Source organism: Dermacentor silvarum, chromosome 3, assembly GCF_013339745.2.
Source record: "Dermacentor silvarum isolate Dsil-2018 chromosome 3, BIME_Dsil_1.4, whole genome shotgun sequence".
Classification (NCBI taxonomy): domain Eukaryota; kingdom Metazoa; phylum Arthropoda; class Arachnida; order Ixodida; family Ixodidae; genus Dermacentor; species Dermacentor silvarum.
Genome location: NC_051156.1, coordinates 100,025,450 through 100,040,615, shown reverse-complemented (window position 1 = coordinate 100,040,615; position 15,166 = coordinate 100,025,450). Strand labels below are relative to the sequence as shown.

Below are 15,166 nucleotides of genomic sequence, written 5' to 3'. Positions count from 1 at the left end.
GGCTGTAGCCTGACTCATCTCATTGGTCATGGAAGTTGCTCTGTCTAGTGCTGGTGTTAGTAGAGATCTGTACCACATGGTCCCAGGGTGCACAGCCTTCAGCAAATAGCAGTGAGATGGCAACTGTTGTATACCTAACCTGCAGGTTTTATTGCAGCAGCTCAGTTTCAGCTGCCAAATCATGAGGAAACTAACGCAAAGAACATGACTGAACATGTGCATCATTGTCAGTATGTTTGATATTGATATTATGTTGATATTTAATTGCCTTATTTAACGGTAGTATTTACTTTCAACTTCATTTATTTTGTGTCGGCACAGGTGAAAGACTGTGCGGATCACTCCTGCTCTCCCATCGATGGAATTACACTCAGCGAGGCCATGCATAGTCGGTGAGTTACTGCGAATGCATGTTAAGCATGAGCATTTGAATGGTCAACTGCAACCTTGTAGTAATATTACCCAATAAATATTTGTCTCAAACACCTTTCATTATGCATTAAATGAATTTGTCTCATAGGGCTGGCCTTGAAGCACTCAGCATCTGGCATTGGCTATATATAAAGTAACAAGAAGTTGATATATGAAACTTTGCATCTTTTTTGTTCAGGCACCTTGCAGATTTTATTTCAAACCTGCTTTCTCGTATTAGATCAAAGTATTGAAGATTTTGAGGCATTAAGCTTCAAACCAAACTTTTGTACGAGCAATTTTTTTTTAACCCAGGCTCAAAATTTAAGACGGCAGAGCCCGTTTCAGATGCCCAAATCTGTTTCCTCAGCAGCATTTAATTTGTAATACCTTCAGTGCTGCATTTCAGCAACCGATGCAGGACCTCTTTCAACTTGCTGTGTTTGTACATGTATCTATCTCTGTGGCTGTTTGCAGGGGTATCAACATGAGGTACTTGGGACGGCTCGCAGACATGCTGGCGCCCATGGAACAGCTCAAGTATTTGCATGTGAGTGCCTTTCAGTATCGTGTCAATGAGCTAGCTGTCTTTGCTGTACTAAACATTGGTACTGACAGTTTTCTGTAAGTTCATGAAAACTAGGGAGTGAATATCAAAATTTTTAATACGAATCGAATACGAATACGTAGCTTCAAATATTGAATTGAATATCGAATAACGATGTGCATATACATTTATTGGCAAGATTGATTATTTTAACATGTTGGAACGTTGCAATTACGTTAATTCCCACTAGCTGTCTATTCTCGCCAACCTGTGCCTATCATACAACATCAAATGCCCTAAACTCAGAGGCAATTGACCCTTTGCCAGCTGTCACTCATCGCGTTTGCTGTCAAGCAATAAGCTGACTGGGGGCGGCGTTGAAAAATAGTGCACCCTCACTGTCCATAAACCCTTGCCTCCTTGCTACTTAGAAGCTGGTTTTCCCGCAAGTCTTATACGTCCAGTGGCTAAGCGTGCCATAGTCAAAAATTGCGGCAGCAGCACGAAATTATCACGAAGTTCAGCACAAAATCGGACACATATTCATAGATTCATAGTCGTGGCGTGGAGTAGAGGTAGAACACCCGACTTCAAATCTGAAGGTCGTAAGTTCGAATCCTGCTCCATTCCACTACATTTTCAGGCATGGAGTGGTGCCTGACACCGGCAAAGAAAAAAAAATACATATTGCCGAGAGCTAGTGGGGCTATACTAGTTCAGGTGCAACCAAACTAGGCAGGCCCACTAAGCTTCATCAAAGTCACTCCCTCACCAGAACAGGAATTGGCCTCCCTGGTGCAGTATTCGGCCACTACCTCCCTGATGACTCCGACAATTAACCCATGGCCCTCAGTCCCCAGTGGCTGCGGAGCACCTGACCAAGGCGGCGGTCAGACCTGCGACGTGGCAGAGGGTGCTAAGAATCTCTGGGTCCGGACAGGCCGCCAATGGAAACTGAACCTGGCAACGTTCAACACGCGCACCCTCTCTAGTGAAGCTAGCTTAGCAGGACTATTTGAGGAATTATCAGGCATTGCCTGGGATATTATTGGCCTCAGTGAGGTTAGAAGAACTGGTGAAGCTTACACAGTGCTGACTAACGGCCACGTCCTCTGCTACAGAGGTCTTCCAGATAAGAGAGAATCCGGGGTAGGATTTCTAGTCCATAAGCACATAGCGGGCAACATTGATGAATTTTACAGCATTAGTGAGAGGGTAGCAGTCGTCATAATAAAGCTGAATAGGAGGTACAAAATGAAGGTAGTACAAGCCTACGCCCCAACTTCCAGTCACGATGATGAGGAAATAGAACAGCTTTATGAAGATGTGGAATTAGCAATGAGAAAGGTGCAAACTCAGTATACTGTAGTCATGAGCGACTTCAATGCAAAAGTGGGCAAAAAGCAGGTTGGCGAGCAAGCAATTGGAAACTACGGCATCGATTCTAGGAATGCAAGAGGAGAGATGTTAGTGGAATTCGCGGAAAGGAATAGGCTCCGAATAATGAATACATTCTTCAGGAAGCGCACCAACAGGAAGTGGACCTGGAAAAGCCCTAATGGAGAAACAAGGAATGAAATAGATTTCATACTCTCTGCCGATCCAAGCATAGTGCAGAATGTAGAAGTGTTAGGTAAGGTAAAGTGCAGTGACCATAGGTTAGTGAGGTCTAGGATTTCTCTCAATTTGAAGAGAGAAAGAGTGAAATTAGTCAAGAGGAAACAGGCCAACCTAGACGCAGTAAGGGTGAAAGCAGACCAATTCAGACTGGTGCTCGCAAACAAATATGCAGCTTTAGAACAGGAAGATGAAGATAACATAGAGCTAATGAATGAAACCGTAACTAGGCTGATCTCAGAAGCAGCAATTGAAGTGGGAGGTAAGGCACCAAAGCAACCTGTAGGGAAGCTCTCCCAAGAAACAAAGGACCTAATAAAGAAACGACAAAACATGAAAGTGTTCAACTCAAGAGATCAGATAGAATTCGCTGAACTGTCAAAACTGATCAACAAGAAGAAAGTAAGGGATATTCGAAATTATAACGTGGGAAAAATTGAGGAAGCCGTAAAATATGGACGCAGCATGAAATCAGTAAAAAGAAAACTAGGCATAGGACAAGGCAAGATGTATGCACTGAAAGATAAGCATGGTAATATCATCAGCAATTTCGATGACATAGTAAAAGCAGCAGAAGAATTCTATACTGACCTGTACAGTAGCCAAAACAGCCAAGCTACTTTCATTCGAAATAGTGATGAACCGGATACAGAAGCTCCTTCTATAACTAGCGATGAAGTTAGAAGGGCCTTGAAAGACATGACCAGGGGAAAAGCGCCTGGAGAAGATGGAATAACAGTAGATTTAATCAAAGATGGAGGAGATATCATGCTTGAAAAGCTTGCGGCCCTTTATACGCAATGCCTCACAACTTCAAGTGTACCAGAGAGCTGGAAGAACGCCAACATTATACTTATCCATAAGAAGGGAGACGTTAAAGAATTGAAGAATTACAGACCCATTAGCTTGCTTTCCGTATTGTATAAAATATTCACCAAGATAATTTCCAATAGAATCAGGACAACACTTGACTTCAGTCAACCAAGAGAACAGGCTGGTTTCAGGAAGGGATATTCTACGATGGACCATATCCATGTCATCAATCAGGTAATCGAGAAATCTGCGGAGTACAATCAACCTCTCTATATGGCTTTCATAGATTATGAAAAGGCATTCGATTCAGTAGAGATACCAGCAGTCATAGAGGCATTGCGTAATCAAGGAGTAGAGGAGGCATACGTGAATATCTTAGCAAATATCTACAAGGATTCCACAGCTACCTTGGTTCTCCACAAGTAGAAAGATACCTATCAAGAAAGGGGTCAGGCAAGGAGACACAATCTCTCCAATGCTATTCACTGCATGCTTAGAAGAAGTATTCAAGCTCTTAGACTGGGAAGGATTAGGAGTGAGGATCGACGGCGAATATCTCAGCAACCTTCGGTTTGCAGATGACATTGTCCTATTGAGCAACAATGGAGAGGAATTACAACAAATGATTGAGGACCTTCATCGAGAAAGTGCAAGAATTGGGTTGAAGATGAATATGCAGAAGACAAAGATAATGTTCAATAGCCTGGCAAGGGAACAAGAATTCAGGATCGCCAGTCAGCCTCTAGAGTCTGTAAAAGGAATATGTTTATCTAGGTCAATTACTCACAGGGGACCCTGATCATGAGAAAGAAATTTACAGAAGAATAAAATTGGGTTGGAGTGCATACGGCAGGCATTGCCAAATCCTGAGTGGGAGTTTACCACTGTCCTTGAAAAGAAAAGTGTACAATCATTGCATACTACCGGTGCTAACATATGGGGCAAAAACTTGGAGGTTAACAAAGAAGCTCGAGAACAAGTTAAGAACCGCACAAAGAGCGATGGAACGAAAAATCCTAGGAGTAACGTTAAGAGACAGGAAGAGAGCGGTGTGGATCAGACAACAAACGGGGGTAGACGATATTCTAGTTGACATTAAGCGGAAGAAATGGAGCTGGGCAGGCCATGTAATGCGTAGGATGGATAACCGATGGACCATTAGGGTTACAGAATGGATACCAAGAGAAGGGAAGCGCAGTCGAGGACGGCAGAAAGTCAGGTGGGATGACGAGGTTAGGAAATTCGCAGGCGCAAGTTGGAATACTACTAGCGCAAGACAGGGGTAATTGGAGATCGCAGGGAGAGGCCTTCGTCCTGCAGTGGACATAAATATAGGCTGATGATGATTCATAGATTAGATCGAAGCAAACGCTCGGCCACGGTGGCCGCATTTCGAAGGGGGCGAAATGCGAAAACACCCGTGTACTTAGATTTAGGTGCACGTTAAAGAACCCCAGGTGATCGAAATTTCCGGAGTCCCCCACTACGGCGTGCCTCATAATCAAATGTGGTTTTGGCACGTACAACCACATAATTTAGAAGCAAACGCTGAGAACCGTGCTTGCTTCCACATAGCCAGCAATATATCGGATTTCTTTTTTCCCCCGAATATTCGTATACAACAGATTATTCAGAAATTTGTGAATACCTAGTTTTCGGATTGAATACGAATATTTAAAATACAAAATTTGAAATTTTCAAATATTTGCTCACCCCCACTGAAAACCCCTCGCCTTCTTTACCGAAGATGAAGATCCCTTACCGCGCTGCAGCACAGTGTGCAGGGCAATTGTAAACGATCAACTATGTTTAAGGGGTACTAAAGAGCCACACTAAATGAATTCAATTTAAACTGGTAAAGTTCAAAGGAAAAAGTGGCAAAAAGACTTTATAGGCTGGCATGGACCATGTGCTCATGAGATTACACACCCACCGACTCAGTACATAGCTCAGTTACCACACTGCAGTGGCTCGGTTGCTATGACATTAAATACTGCTAAGTATAAGGTAGGGGGTTTGATCCCCAGTTACGGCAGCCACATTCCAATGCGGGTGGAATGCAAAACACGCTCGTGTACTGTGTATTTGGTGCATGTTAAAGAACCGGACATGGTCAATAATAATTTGGTGCCCTCTGCTATGGCATCCCGTACAGCCAACTGCGTACAGCATTGGGACGTTATACTCTACGATTTAGTAGTAGTCCATTTGTCTGCAAAGTAGCCTTTTTAGCTTTGTTAAAATGTTTTGTTTGTAACATGCCTTGTGTTGTACCTCTAGTGCCGATAATGCTCATTGTTACTTGTGCTCGTAATCGCAGGCAGTGGTGGTGGGTGAGCTGCTGACCCGTGCAGCCAAGCATCTGCTGACCACCTACCTACAGGGGGTCGACCCCACCAACATGGCGGCCGCTATCAGCCACTTTCTCAACTGCTTCCTCGCTGCGCCCACCGTCAACGTCCAGGCACCCGTGTCCTCCGATGAGGTGCGTGTGTGTTCTCGCCGTAACCTACTCCCACCTTTTTTACCTGCTGCTGTTGGCCTTGACACTATCGTGTTTCAGTGTTGATAGGTTAGGTTGGATTAGATGGTGGTGGTTCTATGGCACCTATGCAGCATTGGCCGAATAGCACCAAAGCTATAGTATTTTGTTGTAGCAGTATTATTAGTATTTTAAGTAATGTATTGTACCAGTGTGCAATTGGTGCCCCTTCAAGCGCCAATAAATTTTGTCTGTTGAAAATCGAGTAGCAACAGACTTATTGCATCAATAATTGCAACAGACTTGAGCATCAATAAAAATATACAGCAACGAAACAGATAACGATTCTTGCATTTTTCTGCAAGTTTTGTCGCATCCTCAAATATGGATTTCGTGCCGGAACTCAAAATTAGTTGAGCTATGCGAACCATATTGGCGGTTTCATGTAAATTTTTCTTGAAAAAGAGTGAGCCACGTCAGAAATTGTACAAGTGGAAGTCATTGCTATCGTAAACAATCAAAAAAGAGTATCCACTGCATATTTACTGTTGTGACAGTGAGCACACGTATGCCTATCTTGTAACTTCTTTCACTAATGCACTTGGCACACATAAATTTTGAAGCACAGTTCCGTTTGAAATTGTCAATGTATGCAGAGGTTTCTTAACATAATTATTTTCATTAGTGCTTCTGATTTCGAGGCGTTATCTTGCCATGTACACTTGTCTATGCACTGTACGAGGGAATAGCCCCACACCACCAGCTTTACATGCTGTTATTGTAAGGTCTCATTGTCTTGCAGTGCAGCTTACATTGGCCAAACTGGCCATTGTATCAAAGTTTGTTTTCAACACAATTTGTTCCTGTCTCGCAGCTCAAGAGTAACCGGAAGAAGGGCAAGAGGAAGGGAAGGCACAACCTGTTCTCTGTACAAGGTACGGGCATAATGCTATCTTTCGCATTGTCATACAGTGCAACCCTGTTCGGTAAACTCTTCATTGGTAAACCTCCGCTGGTGCATTGTTGCTTGTAATGGAACTGCATCTTCAAGCATTAACGGACAAAGGGGGCAGGCACATCATACTTTATTGGGTCCTACATTATTGATTTGTCACTAACAATGAGAGTAAAGACGTTCTACACCCAAAAATTTGTACGTCCAGCGGCTTGGGAAGAAGGTTCGTCGAGAACGAGAGTAGCTGCACGCGTGCCCATCATTTTGGAAAGAGGGCAGGCCCCCAATTTTAACTGCATACTTGTGCGTGCAGACACCAGTGAGTGGGCAAGCCTGACGCCACGCTCCCTGTGGGAGCAACTGCGCGGGGAGCTGCGGTCTTACTACGGCTGGGAGCTGCCCTCGACGGCCGTGTCGGTGGGTGCGTGTCCGGACGAGTTTCTCGAGAGCCTGCGTCTGCACAAATGCTCCCTCCTGCGTTCAATCTGCCTCAAGACGGGCCTGCAGCTGCTGCACCGCGAGTACACCTTGGAGCACCGGTCGCGGGCCCCGTTCACGGAGGATGACATTCTCCAGGTGGGTTCCTCCAGATGGGCACTTCCACTCAGTGGGTCGAGTAAATCAATGAAATGACAGTAGCTTATGCATTACCGTATTTACTCGATTGTAATGCAACCACGATTGTAACGCGAGGGGTAACCTTTCATTGCATCCATTAAGAAAAAAATGAAAGCACAAAAGTAACGCAAGGCATGACTTTTTGTTGCGTCCAGCAAAAAAAAAAAGACAGAGAGAAGAAAGCCGATAAAGTAACGCGGGACCACTGGATGCATGGAAAAGTCGCAATATCGCTCGAAAGGCGAAGCATCAATTGCGATAGCAAATTAGTAGAGGGCTATACGGAGTAAGGATAGTAGTATTTATCGGCTGCATAAACTTGGACACATTCGCTTACTAACTGAACAAGCATGAGTAGATCACACTCGATGACCGCAGACAACCACTGTCAGAACGTTGGCTTGAGCAAGCGCGGCGGCAGCAGCGACCGAAGGTTCGTGCGGTCTATCGCTTCAGCAGAAACTGTACGGAAATGCACAGCGCATACAAAGGTAAAAGCCGTGTGGAGATCACTTTCAAGATACGGCGCGCACGACAGCCCGGAGCAGCGCAAAGTACAAGTACACAGTTGCCGGCAGAGTAGAAGCTCCACCCCCTCCCTCTTGCGCTGCCTTCCAGCTTTCCTCCTTTCACGTGGGAGATTAAGACGCCAGTTCCCCTTGCGCCTGGTCGCAAGATACACATTTGGTGCCACAGCTAAACGTCGCCTCCGCTCCCTCCCTCTTGTCCCCACACTGCCTTTCGCACGACGGAAGACGCGACGTTTGCTCTCCGCCGTGCGTTCACTCTCCATGAAAGTGTGCGTCCCTCGCGCACTTTCACTCGCACATTTCACTCATTGATTAGAATTGGGTGCATCATTGCACTATTTAGACAACTTGAATTTCGGTATTCGATTGTAACGTGAGGATCGACTTCAGGTAGCAAAAATGTAGGGGGAAAAAATGTCGCAGTTTCGCCTGAAAGGCGAAGCATTTATTGCGACAGCAAATTAGTAGAGAGCTATTCGGGGTAGGGATAGTAGTTTTGGATAAACTTGGACACATTAGCTTACTAACTGAATTAACAATCGTGGTGTCAGCGCGCACAAGCAAACTTGAATATATCACACTGAATGACTGCAGCCAACGACTGTCAAAACGCTGGCAGCAAGCGCAGGTTCGCGCGGTCTATCGCTTCAACGGAAACTGAGCGGTGAATGCACAGCGCATAGAAAGGTCAGAGCCGTGTGGAGATAAGAGACGATGCGGACGACCGGCATTCCCAGGCAAAGCGCAAAGGAGAAGTTGTTGGCAGAGGAGAAGCTGCCCTCCGTGATAGCGCGCGTCCTCCGTGCGCTTTCGCTCGTGCACACGGCGCGCGGCGACGATTTTATTTTATCGCCCTTGGAATCTATACAGAACCTCACTGGCGACGGCAGAAATCCGGTTGAAGTGTCCATATAATTGCTATCGCACTAAAACTTATTACAATCCAGTAAATACGGTAATTGCTAATGACGCTGCAAACAAATACAGATTTTATGCCATTACATACCAAACCACAGCCCGATATGAAGCGCACAGTCTTTCTGGTCTGCATTTTTGAGGGCATCGCTTCAAGCTGTGCATTTCGAGAAGCGAGTTCCATCTTAGAAAACGGCAAATCAGGAAGTTGCTGCTTTAAAGCTAAGTGGCCCGCTTGAGGCTGTTCCACTGAGTGCCGTAGTAAAAAGGCTTACCTGTCATCCTATCAATGTGTTGTATCAGCCAGATCCTGAAAACAGGATAAGGTGGTTCCTATTATGTGGCTGCATAAACGGGACAACAAAAACGGGTGGGCTTCCTCTGCTAGAAGGCTGCGGTTTTAATCATCACACCAGCACACATGGAAGTGAGTTTAAATGGCAACACCTTTGAAGTGGTCACATGCTTGTTTTGTGTTGTGTCAAAACCGTCCCGGTGGTTTGCCTGTCGTTGTGCAGGTGTTCCCGGTGGCCAAGCACTGTGCACCCTCGTGCAACAGACGCGTACCACTTCTACCTGACGGGCCAGAGCAAGATCCAGCAGGGCCTGCTCCGCGAGGGCTACGAGCTTGTCAGCGAGGCCCTGAACCTCATGAACAACGTCTACGGAGCGCTGCACCCGGAGATCGCCCAGTGTCTGCGTCTGCTGGCTCGCCTGTGCTACGTTATGGGAGACCACCTCGAGGTGGGCTGCGTTTTAGAGCAGAGCCTTCTTTTTCTCTTCCCCAGGGTTCGTCATTGTTTCCTGGCTATACAGTTGCCGACGGATTTTTTAGACTCCAAAAATTCGGACTTGTTTGATATTCCGGATAAGTGCACTGTCAGGGTTTCCATAGAGCTCATACATTTTTGCAACCGATTTTTTCGGATGAATTTAGGCCCCAAAGTTAGATTTTCCGTACTACATCGATTTTCCGGACTAAATCGCTCGTTCCGAGCTATGTTTTTTCTAGCTATGTTCCGAGCTATGTTTTTCGGGCGCAGCCATGGTTGCGTATGGCTGTCAGCGTGGCCGACCGTATACGGAGCTCACGCGCCCTATTTTAGAGCTAGTCTGCTGATTGTGCATAAAGTGGGGGTGCCAAGATGGCGCGGCATCACCAAAAACAAACACAATAAAATGCAAGACAGCAACTCCAGAAATAAATAAAACTGAACATGCCTCAAAATATATATATATATTTGCGGTTTTCAGACAAGAAAATTCTTATGTTGCATAGCCGATGAAGGGCAAACATGCTGATTTGAACAAAAAAATGAACCTAGCTTGAACACTGCTGCACTGTCCTTTATTTGAATATAACTGATATGCTGTGTTTTTGTGTTTTATTTTATTCTTAACAGGCCATGGCATACCAGCAGAAGGCTGTGCTCATGAGTGAACGAGTGAATGGAATAGACCACCCTTACACCATCACTGAATATGTAAGTATGCAGCGAGGTTTTTCATCTGCCTAGCATAGTTGACTGGCTTGACCAGCCAGCAAGGGACCTGTTTTCTGCTAGGGTATTTAGTAACAAGAAACCGGCACAGAATACCGTTTTATGTGAAATAGGCATTGTAATCGTAATTCAGTCACTAAGCAGCGAAGGCACTCAATTATATCTAGTCCAACTAGTTCCAGTGCATTCAGGTCATAAGGTATCTATGGGCAGGATAAAAAATTGTTTGGAGCGCTTTCAGCAGGCACTTCCGAGTCGCGAATAACAGCTTAATCATTGTATTGTCCCAGCCATGGTGAATGAAGATGCAGCTAAGGGTTATGCAAAGCGTGATAAAGAAACATTGCAGACATAGCATTAAGAGACGGGAATATGGCAGTATGGGCTAGAGGGGACGCTGGTGTAGCTGATATTTTACAGTTAAACCTGCTTATAACGAACCTCCATATAACGAATTCCTGGATATAACGAAGTTTTTCTATTCCCCGCCGTTACTCCATAGAAGCACATGTATTTGAGACCTCTATGTAACGAAGTGGCAGCGGGAGACCCCCTCGATATAACGCATTTTCCCCTCCGACAACCTAGAGATTTCGCCCCAAATTTTGTCATTTTTGCGGGAGCAGCAACCGGAAGCACCTTCTCCGCCGCGACGGAATACGAAGCGATCGCACGTGTGCGTGCGTGCGTGTGCGAGGCGGGCCTGCATCCCTCGACCCGGCGATCTTGCCGCCGCGGGCGTGACCTTTCCCCCTCCCTTCATTCAAACCTGATCCTGCTGCAGCTGGCCTAGCCCGCCAAGCCGGCACTCTCTCCTTTTCCAGTTGATGTTGCCGAAGCGCTAGCTGGTACACGCTGCGACACATCACACTCGATGAGCGCGGACACGCGTTGTCAAACGCTGGCAGCGTGTGGAAGCGCCGCTGAAGAAGCGAGCGAAGTGACCTTCGTGCTGTTGTCTATCGCTTCAACGCAAACTGAGCGCCAAAAATACACAGCACGCACAAAGCTACGAGCCGCCGACGCACCTACACTGCTAGGCTCTGCCCCAACGCAGATCGCTTTCAAGATACGGCCCGCGCGCCGCCGCGCAGTACGCAATTGATTCCAGAGTACAGTACAACGCCGCCCCGCTATCCCTCCCCCCTCGCTCCCTCGCCGGTGCCTCGAGCGCAACGGAAGGCGCGCTTCCTCCCTGCTTTTCTTGCGCGCGCGAGATTTAGACGCGGTCGTCGGCTCCTTCGCACGTTTTCACTCGCACATACAGCATACGGCACGCGGCGACTGCGTTATCGCCCTTGGACTTTATACGGAATATCTATGAACCAAAACCAATTTTAGGGCCACAATGCATCATAGACACCATCTTTACATAGCAATCACGGATCTCAAGGGCCATACTTTTGCTGGCGGAAACCGAAAATAATCTATGAACCAAAACCAATTTTAGGGCCACAATGCATCATAGACACCATCTTTACATAGCAATCACGGATCTCAAGGGCCATACTTTTGCTGGCGGAAACCGAAAATAAGTCATAGTTGTCGCCCCCGGCACTTTCGGCGGCCAATGCCATTGTCAAGCCACCAAGCCAAGCGACATGAAAAGTCAAAATGGCCGCTCGGGCCGGCGCGGCGTGGCAGTTCGCAACGTACTATGCGGGAACGGTCCCGCAGTTGCGACGCAACAGCGGGGTTTCCAATGCATTGGGTTCTATGGGAGCTGTGCTGGGACCGGCTGAAAACGACGTAACAGCCGGGAAAACGCAGCCCCCCGGAACGTAACAGCGGGGTTCTACTGTAACACTATACGATGCCATCGTGACGCTCGCTCTTCGTTTCCGATGCCTCGCGCGATGCCTCGCGCTTGTGCGAAACGACATGCGTCCACGCATCCAGTACCTGGTGTGACATTCTAAGGATGAGTGCTTGGGCGAAAACGGAAAACGGGTGCGCGTTACAATTGAGGGCGCGTTAGAACGGAGTAAATACAGTAAGAGTTTCTTTTTCAAATTTTCGTGCCGAACTTGCATATACCGAAATCCTCTTTATAACGAAGTTTTTCGGGAATTCGTCAATTTCGTTATATCCAGGTTTAACTGTAGTTGAGATTAAGTGAAAGAGGTCTTGCATAGAGCAGGTAGCCAGTGGTCCGTTTTGAGCGGAGGATGCCAGGTGAAGGGAAACGCAGACGGAAGCAGCAGATGATTAGACACTGTGATGAGATTAGGACGTTTGCGCACATGTGGTAGATTCTCGGGGAGAGTCCTTGGTCCTGTAGCAAGCTTAAGCTAGGATTACGATGATGAAGACATTGGTACAGCGGGTGTCAAGGCAGCCAGAATTGATCAGCGACTGTATTCAAAGTTCTGGTACAAAGCGTCTTTCTACACATAGTGCCTTATATGCTTAAAGGCGATTTCAATTCTGGAGAAGCTGGCAACACCCCATCTCCACAGCATTGTGCTGTGTTGTATTAGCTTGTTTGCAGTACTTTGAATACAGTCGCTGATCCATTTTTTGGACACGGATGGAGCTGCAAAGGTGTTCAAATAATCAGCCAGTCCGGAAAAATAATTTCAACGGTAAAAATAAATTTTTCTTGTTTTCACCGAGCCAGCACAGTGGAAAATTCGCTTACAGAGTTTTGCTTGTGGTGCTTCATTAGAATGACACCTACAGTTAAACGTCGTTAGTTCGGATTTCACGAGACCAAAAAAGAAAGAAATGACAGAAATAACCGGATGTAAGTTATCAGGGTATAAAGAAAACAAAGAAATGCTTACTACATCAGTATGCTTTTATTGAATTTATTTACTGAATGAGTTAGCAAATCCTGTTTCTATTATGCACAAAAGCAGTGCGGTAGCTGCAATTATCATCTCATGACTTATTAGCGCTGCGCTGGCAAAGGCTTCGCAACTTCCTTCGCAACGCAAATCATTCGTCCATCATGATGTAGCCAGCACTATTCATCCTTGAAACCTTCCGTAGTATTTGTTACATTGGGCGTGCAGCCGTTGCACTGAGTCAAAACGAAGCGACTGTTTGCCGCAACCCCGGTTGCTATTGGCGCGATCATGTACCCAGTTCGAAAGGCACACGGTGTGTGCAGCGTAAGATCAGCTTGGAGCACTTGCAAAGCCGTGGGATCGCCTCGACAACGGAAGTGAGCGCAGAGCAGGAGTGTGAATGGCTGTAACTTTGTTTGCAGCCACCATGCTTGCGATATCACACGCGTGGATCAGTCTGAAAACTTGAGCAACACTCCATATGGCGTCCAAAATTTTTGTCACTGTTATAGTACATTGATTCTGTGGAGTTGGTGGTGATTCTGCAGGCAAGTATGAATAGTAATCGAGCTGGTCCGAAGACTTGGGCATCCGAAAAATTGGTCGGTTCTTGTACCTCCTGCTAGTGTTGCAAACTGCATTGGAGTGTTTTATTACAAACGCAAGGAGTCAATAGACGAAGCCACTTTACCGGCTCTAAATTTCTTTTCTTGTGGTTTTCTTATGGCTTGTGATTATGGTTGTTACTAAGAATCTCCTTATTCTCGGTTCTCCTTATTCTCTTGGCTCATTGAAGTGCTCAGCAAGAGGAGAATGTGGTGGCTGTAGAAGTGCTAGAATTGTGACCCACTTTATTTCCTCATAGTGATTTTGTTGGACGAATTACCCACTGCGGTGTCATAGTGGCTATATGGTGTTGCGATGCTGAGCTTGAGATGCAGGTTCGATCCCGGCTGTGGCGACCGCATTTCGATGGGGCTGAAATGCAAAAATGTCCGTGTACGCGTTAAGGAACCCCACGCGGTAAGAATTAATCCGGGGAGTCCTTCACTACAGTGTGCCTCATAATCAGATCGGGGTTTTGGCACATAAAAACTCCAGAATTAAATTTCTTCTTTGGGCAAATCAAGTTCCTTCACAATCTACAGAAGTGGCATACTTTAAACGGCTTCCTTGTAGAGATTGTGGTGCTAACTATGAATTGTAATGAATGAACTACGGGGGAACAGTACTGTGTCTCAATGGCGAATGGACTTTTTTTTTTTGCAGACCCACCTCGCTCTGTACTGCTTCGCAAATTCACAAGTGACGACGACGTTGAAGCTACTATACCGGGCAAGGTACCTCATGCTGCTCGCATGCGGGGAGAACCATCCCGAGATGCCCGTGCTTGATGTAAGTGTGCCTTAGTGTTGCAACATACCCATATGCTTAACTGACACAAGTACAGTGAAGCTTGTCGAACACCTTGTAGTGGTGGTGCAATGGTAGGTAGTGCAGCCGATGAATTTGAGATTGCAGGTTTGGTTGACTGACAATCTCAAATCTCGTGCATTTATAGGCCTGAGATGTCACAACTGCTCTGTGCCAGGATCCCAAGCTAATATCATGTATCCTAAACTGTGTACAGAATTTATTTGCAATACTTATGAAATATTGTGCGATACAGCTGTGACTTTGCAGTAGACTCAATGCCACAAACTCGTTCTAGCACAAGACCAATGCTAAGGGGGTGTTTACTAAAGTGCACTGTTGTGTCATGTGTCAAACTGTCTCCAGCCGTGGCCTCCCTATATTTTTCAATGCCTGCCCAGTCTACATGAGAGCCATCGGTCCACTGCTGCGGCACCACATTCGCAGTCATTTTATCCCTGTTGTTGCTAAAGCATGGACAACTTGAGCTGGGCACTGCTGCAGCTCCGTGCCTTCTGCATGACGTGCAAGGACAGATAGTTGATGTGCCCCTAAGCATGCTCCCATAAAC

At 46.2% G+C, this 15,166-nt stretch overlaps 1 protein-coding gene across 1 annotated transcript in view; it reads left to right on the top strand.

Moving 5' to 3' along the window:
- The window catches only part of LOC119445613 (clustered mitochondria protein homolog), a 65,091-nt gene that overhangs the window by 31,568 nt on the left and 18,357 nt on the right, over nucleotides 1-15,166 (top strand). The window contains 9 exon segments of the mRNA XM_037709875.2: nucleotides 322-392; nucleotides 889-961; nucleotides 5,709-5,873; nucleotides 6,745-6,805; nucleotides 7,139-7,401; nucleotides 9,407-9,427; nucleotides 9,429-9,632; nucleotides 10,292-10,372; nucleotides 14,452-14,577. Of these exon segments, the coding sequence (XP_037565803.1) occupies nucleotides 322-392; nucleotides 889-961; nucleotides 5,709-5,873; nucleotides 6,745-6,805; nucleotides 7,139-7,401; nucleotides 9,407-9,427; nucleotides 9,429-9,632; nucleotides 10,292-10,372; nucleotides 14,452-14,577 (1,065 nt within the window).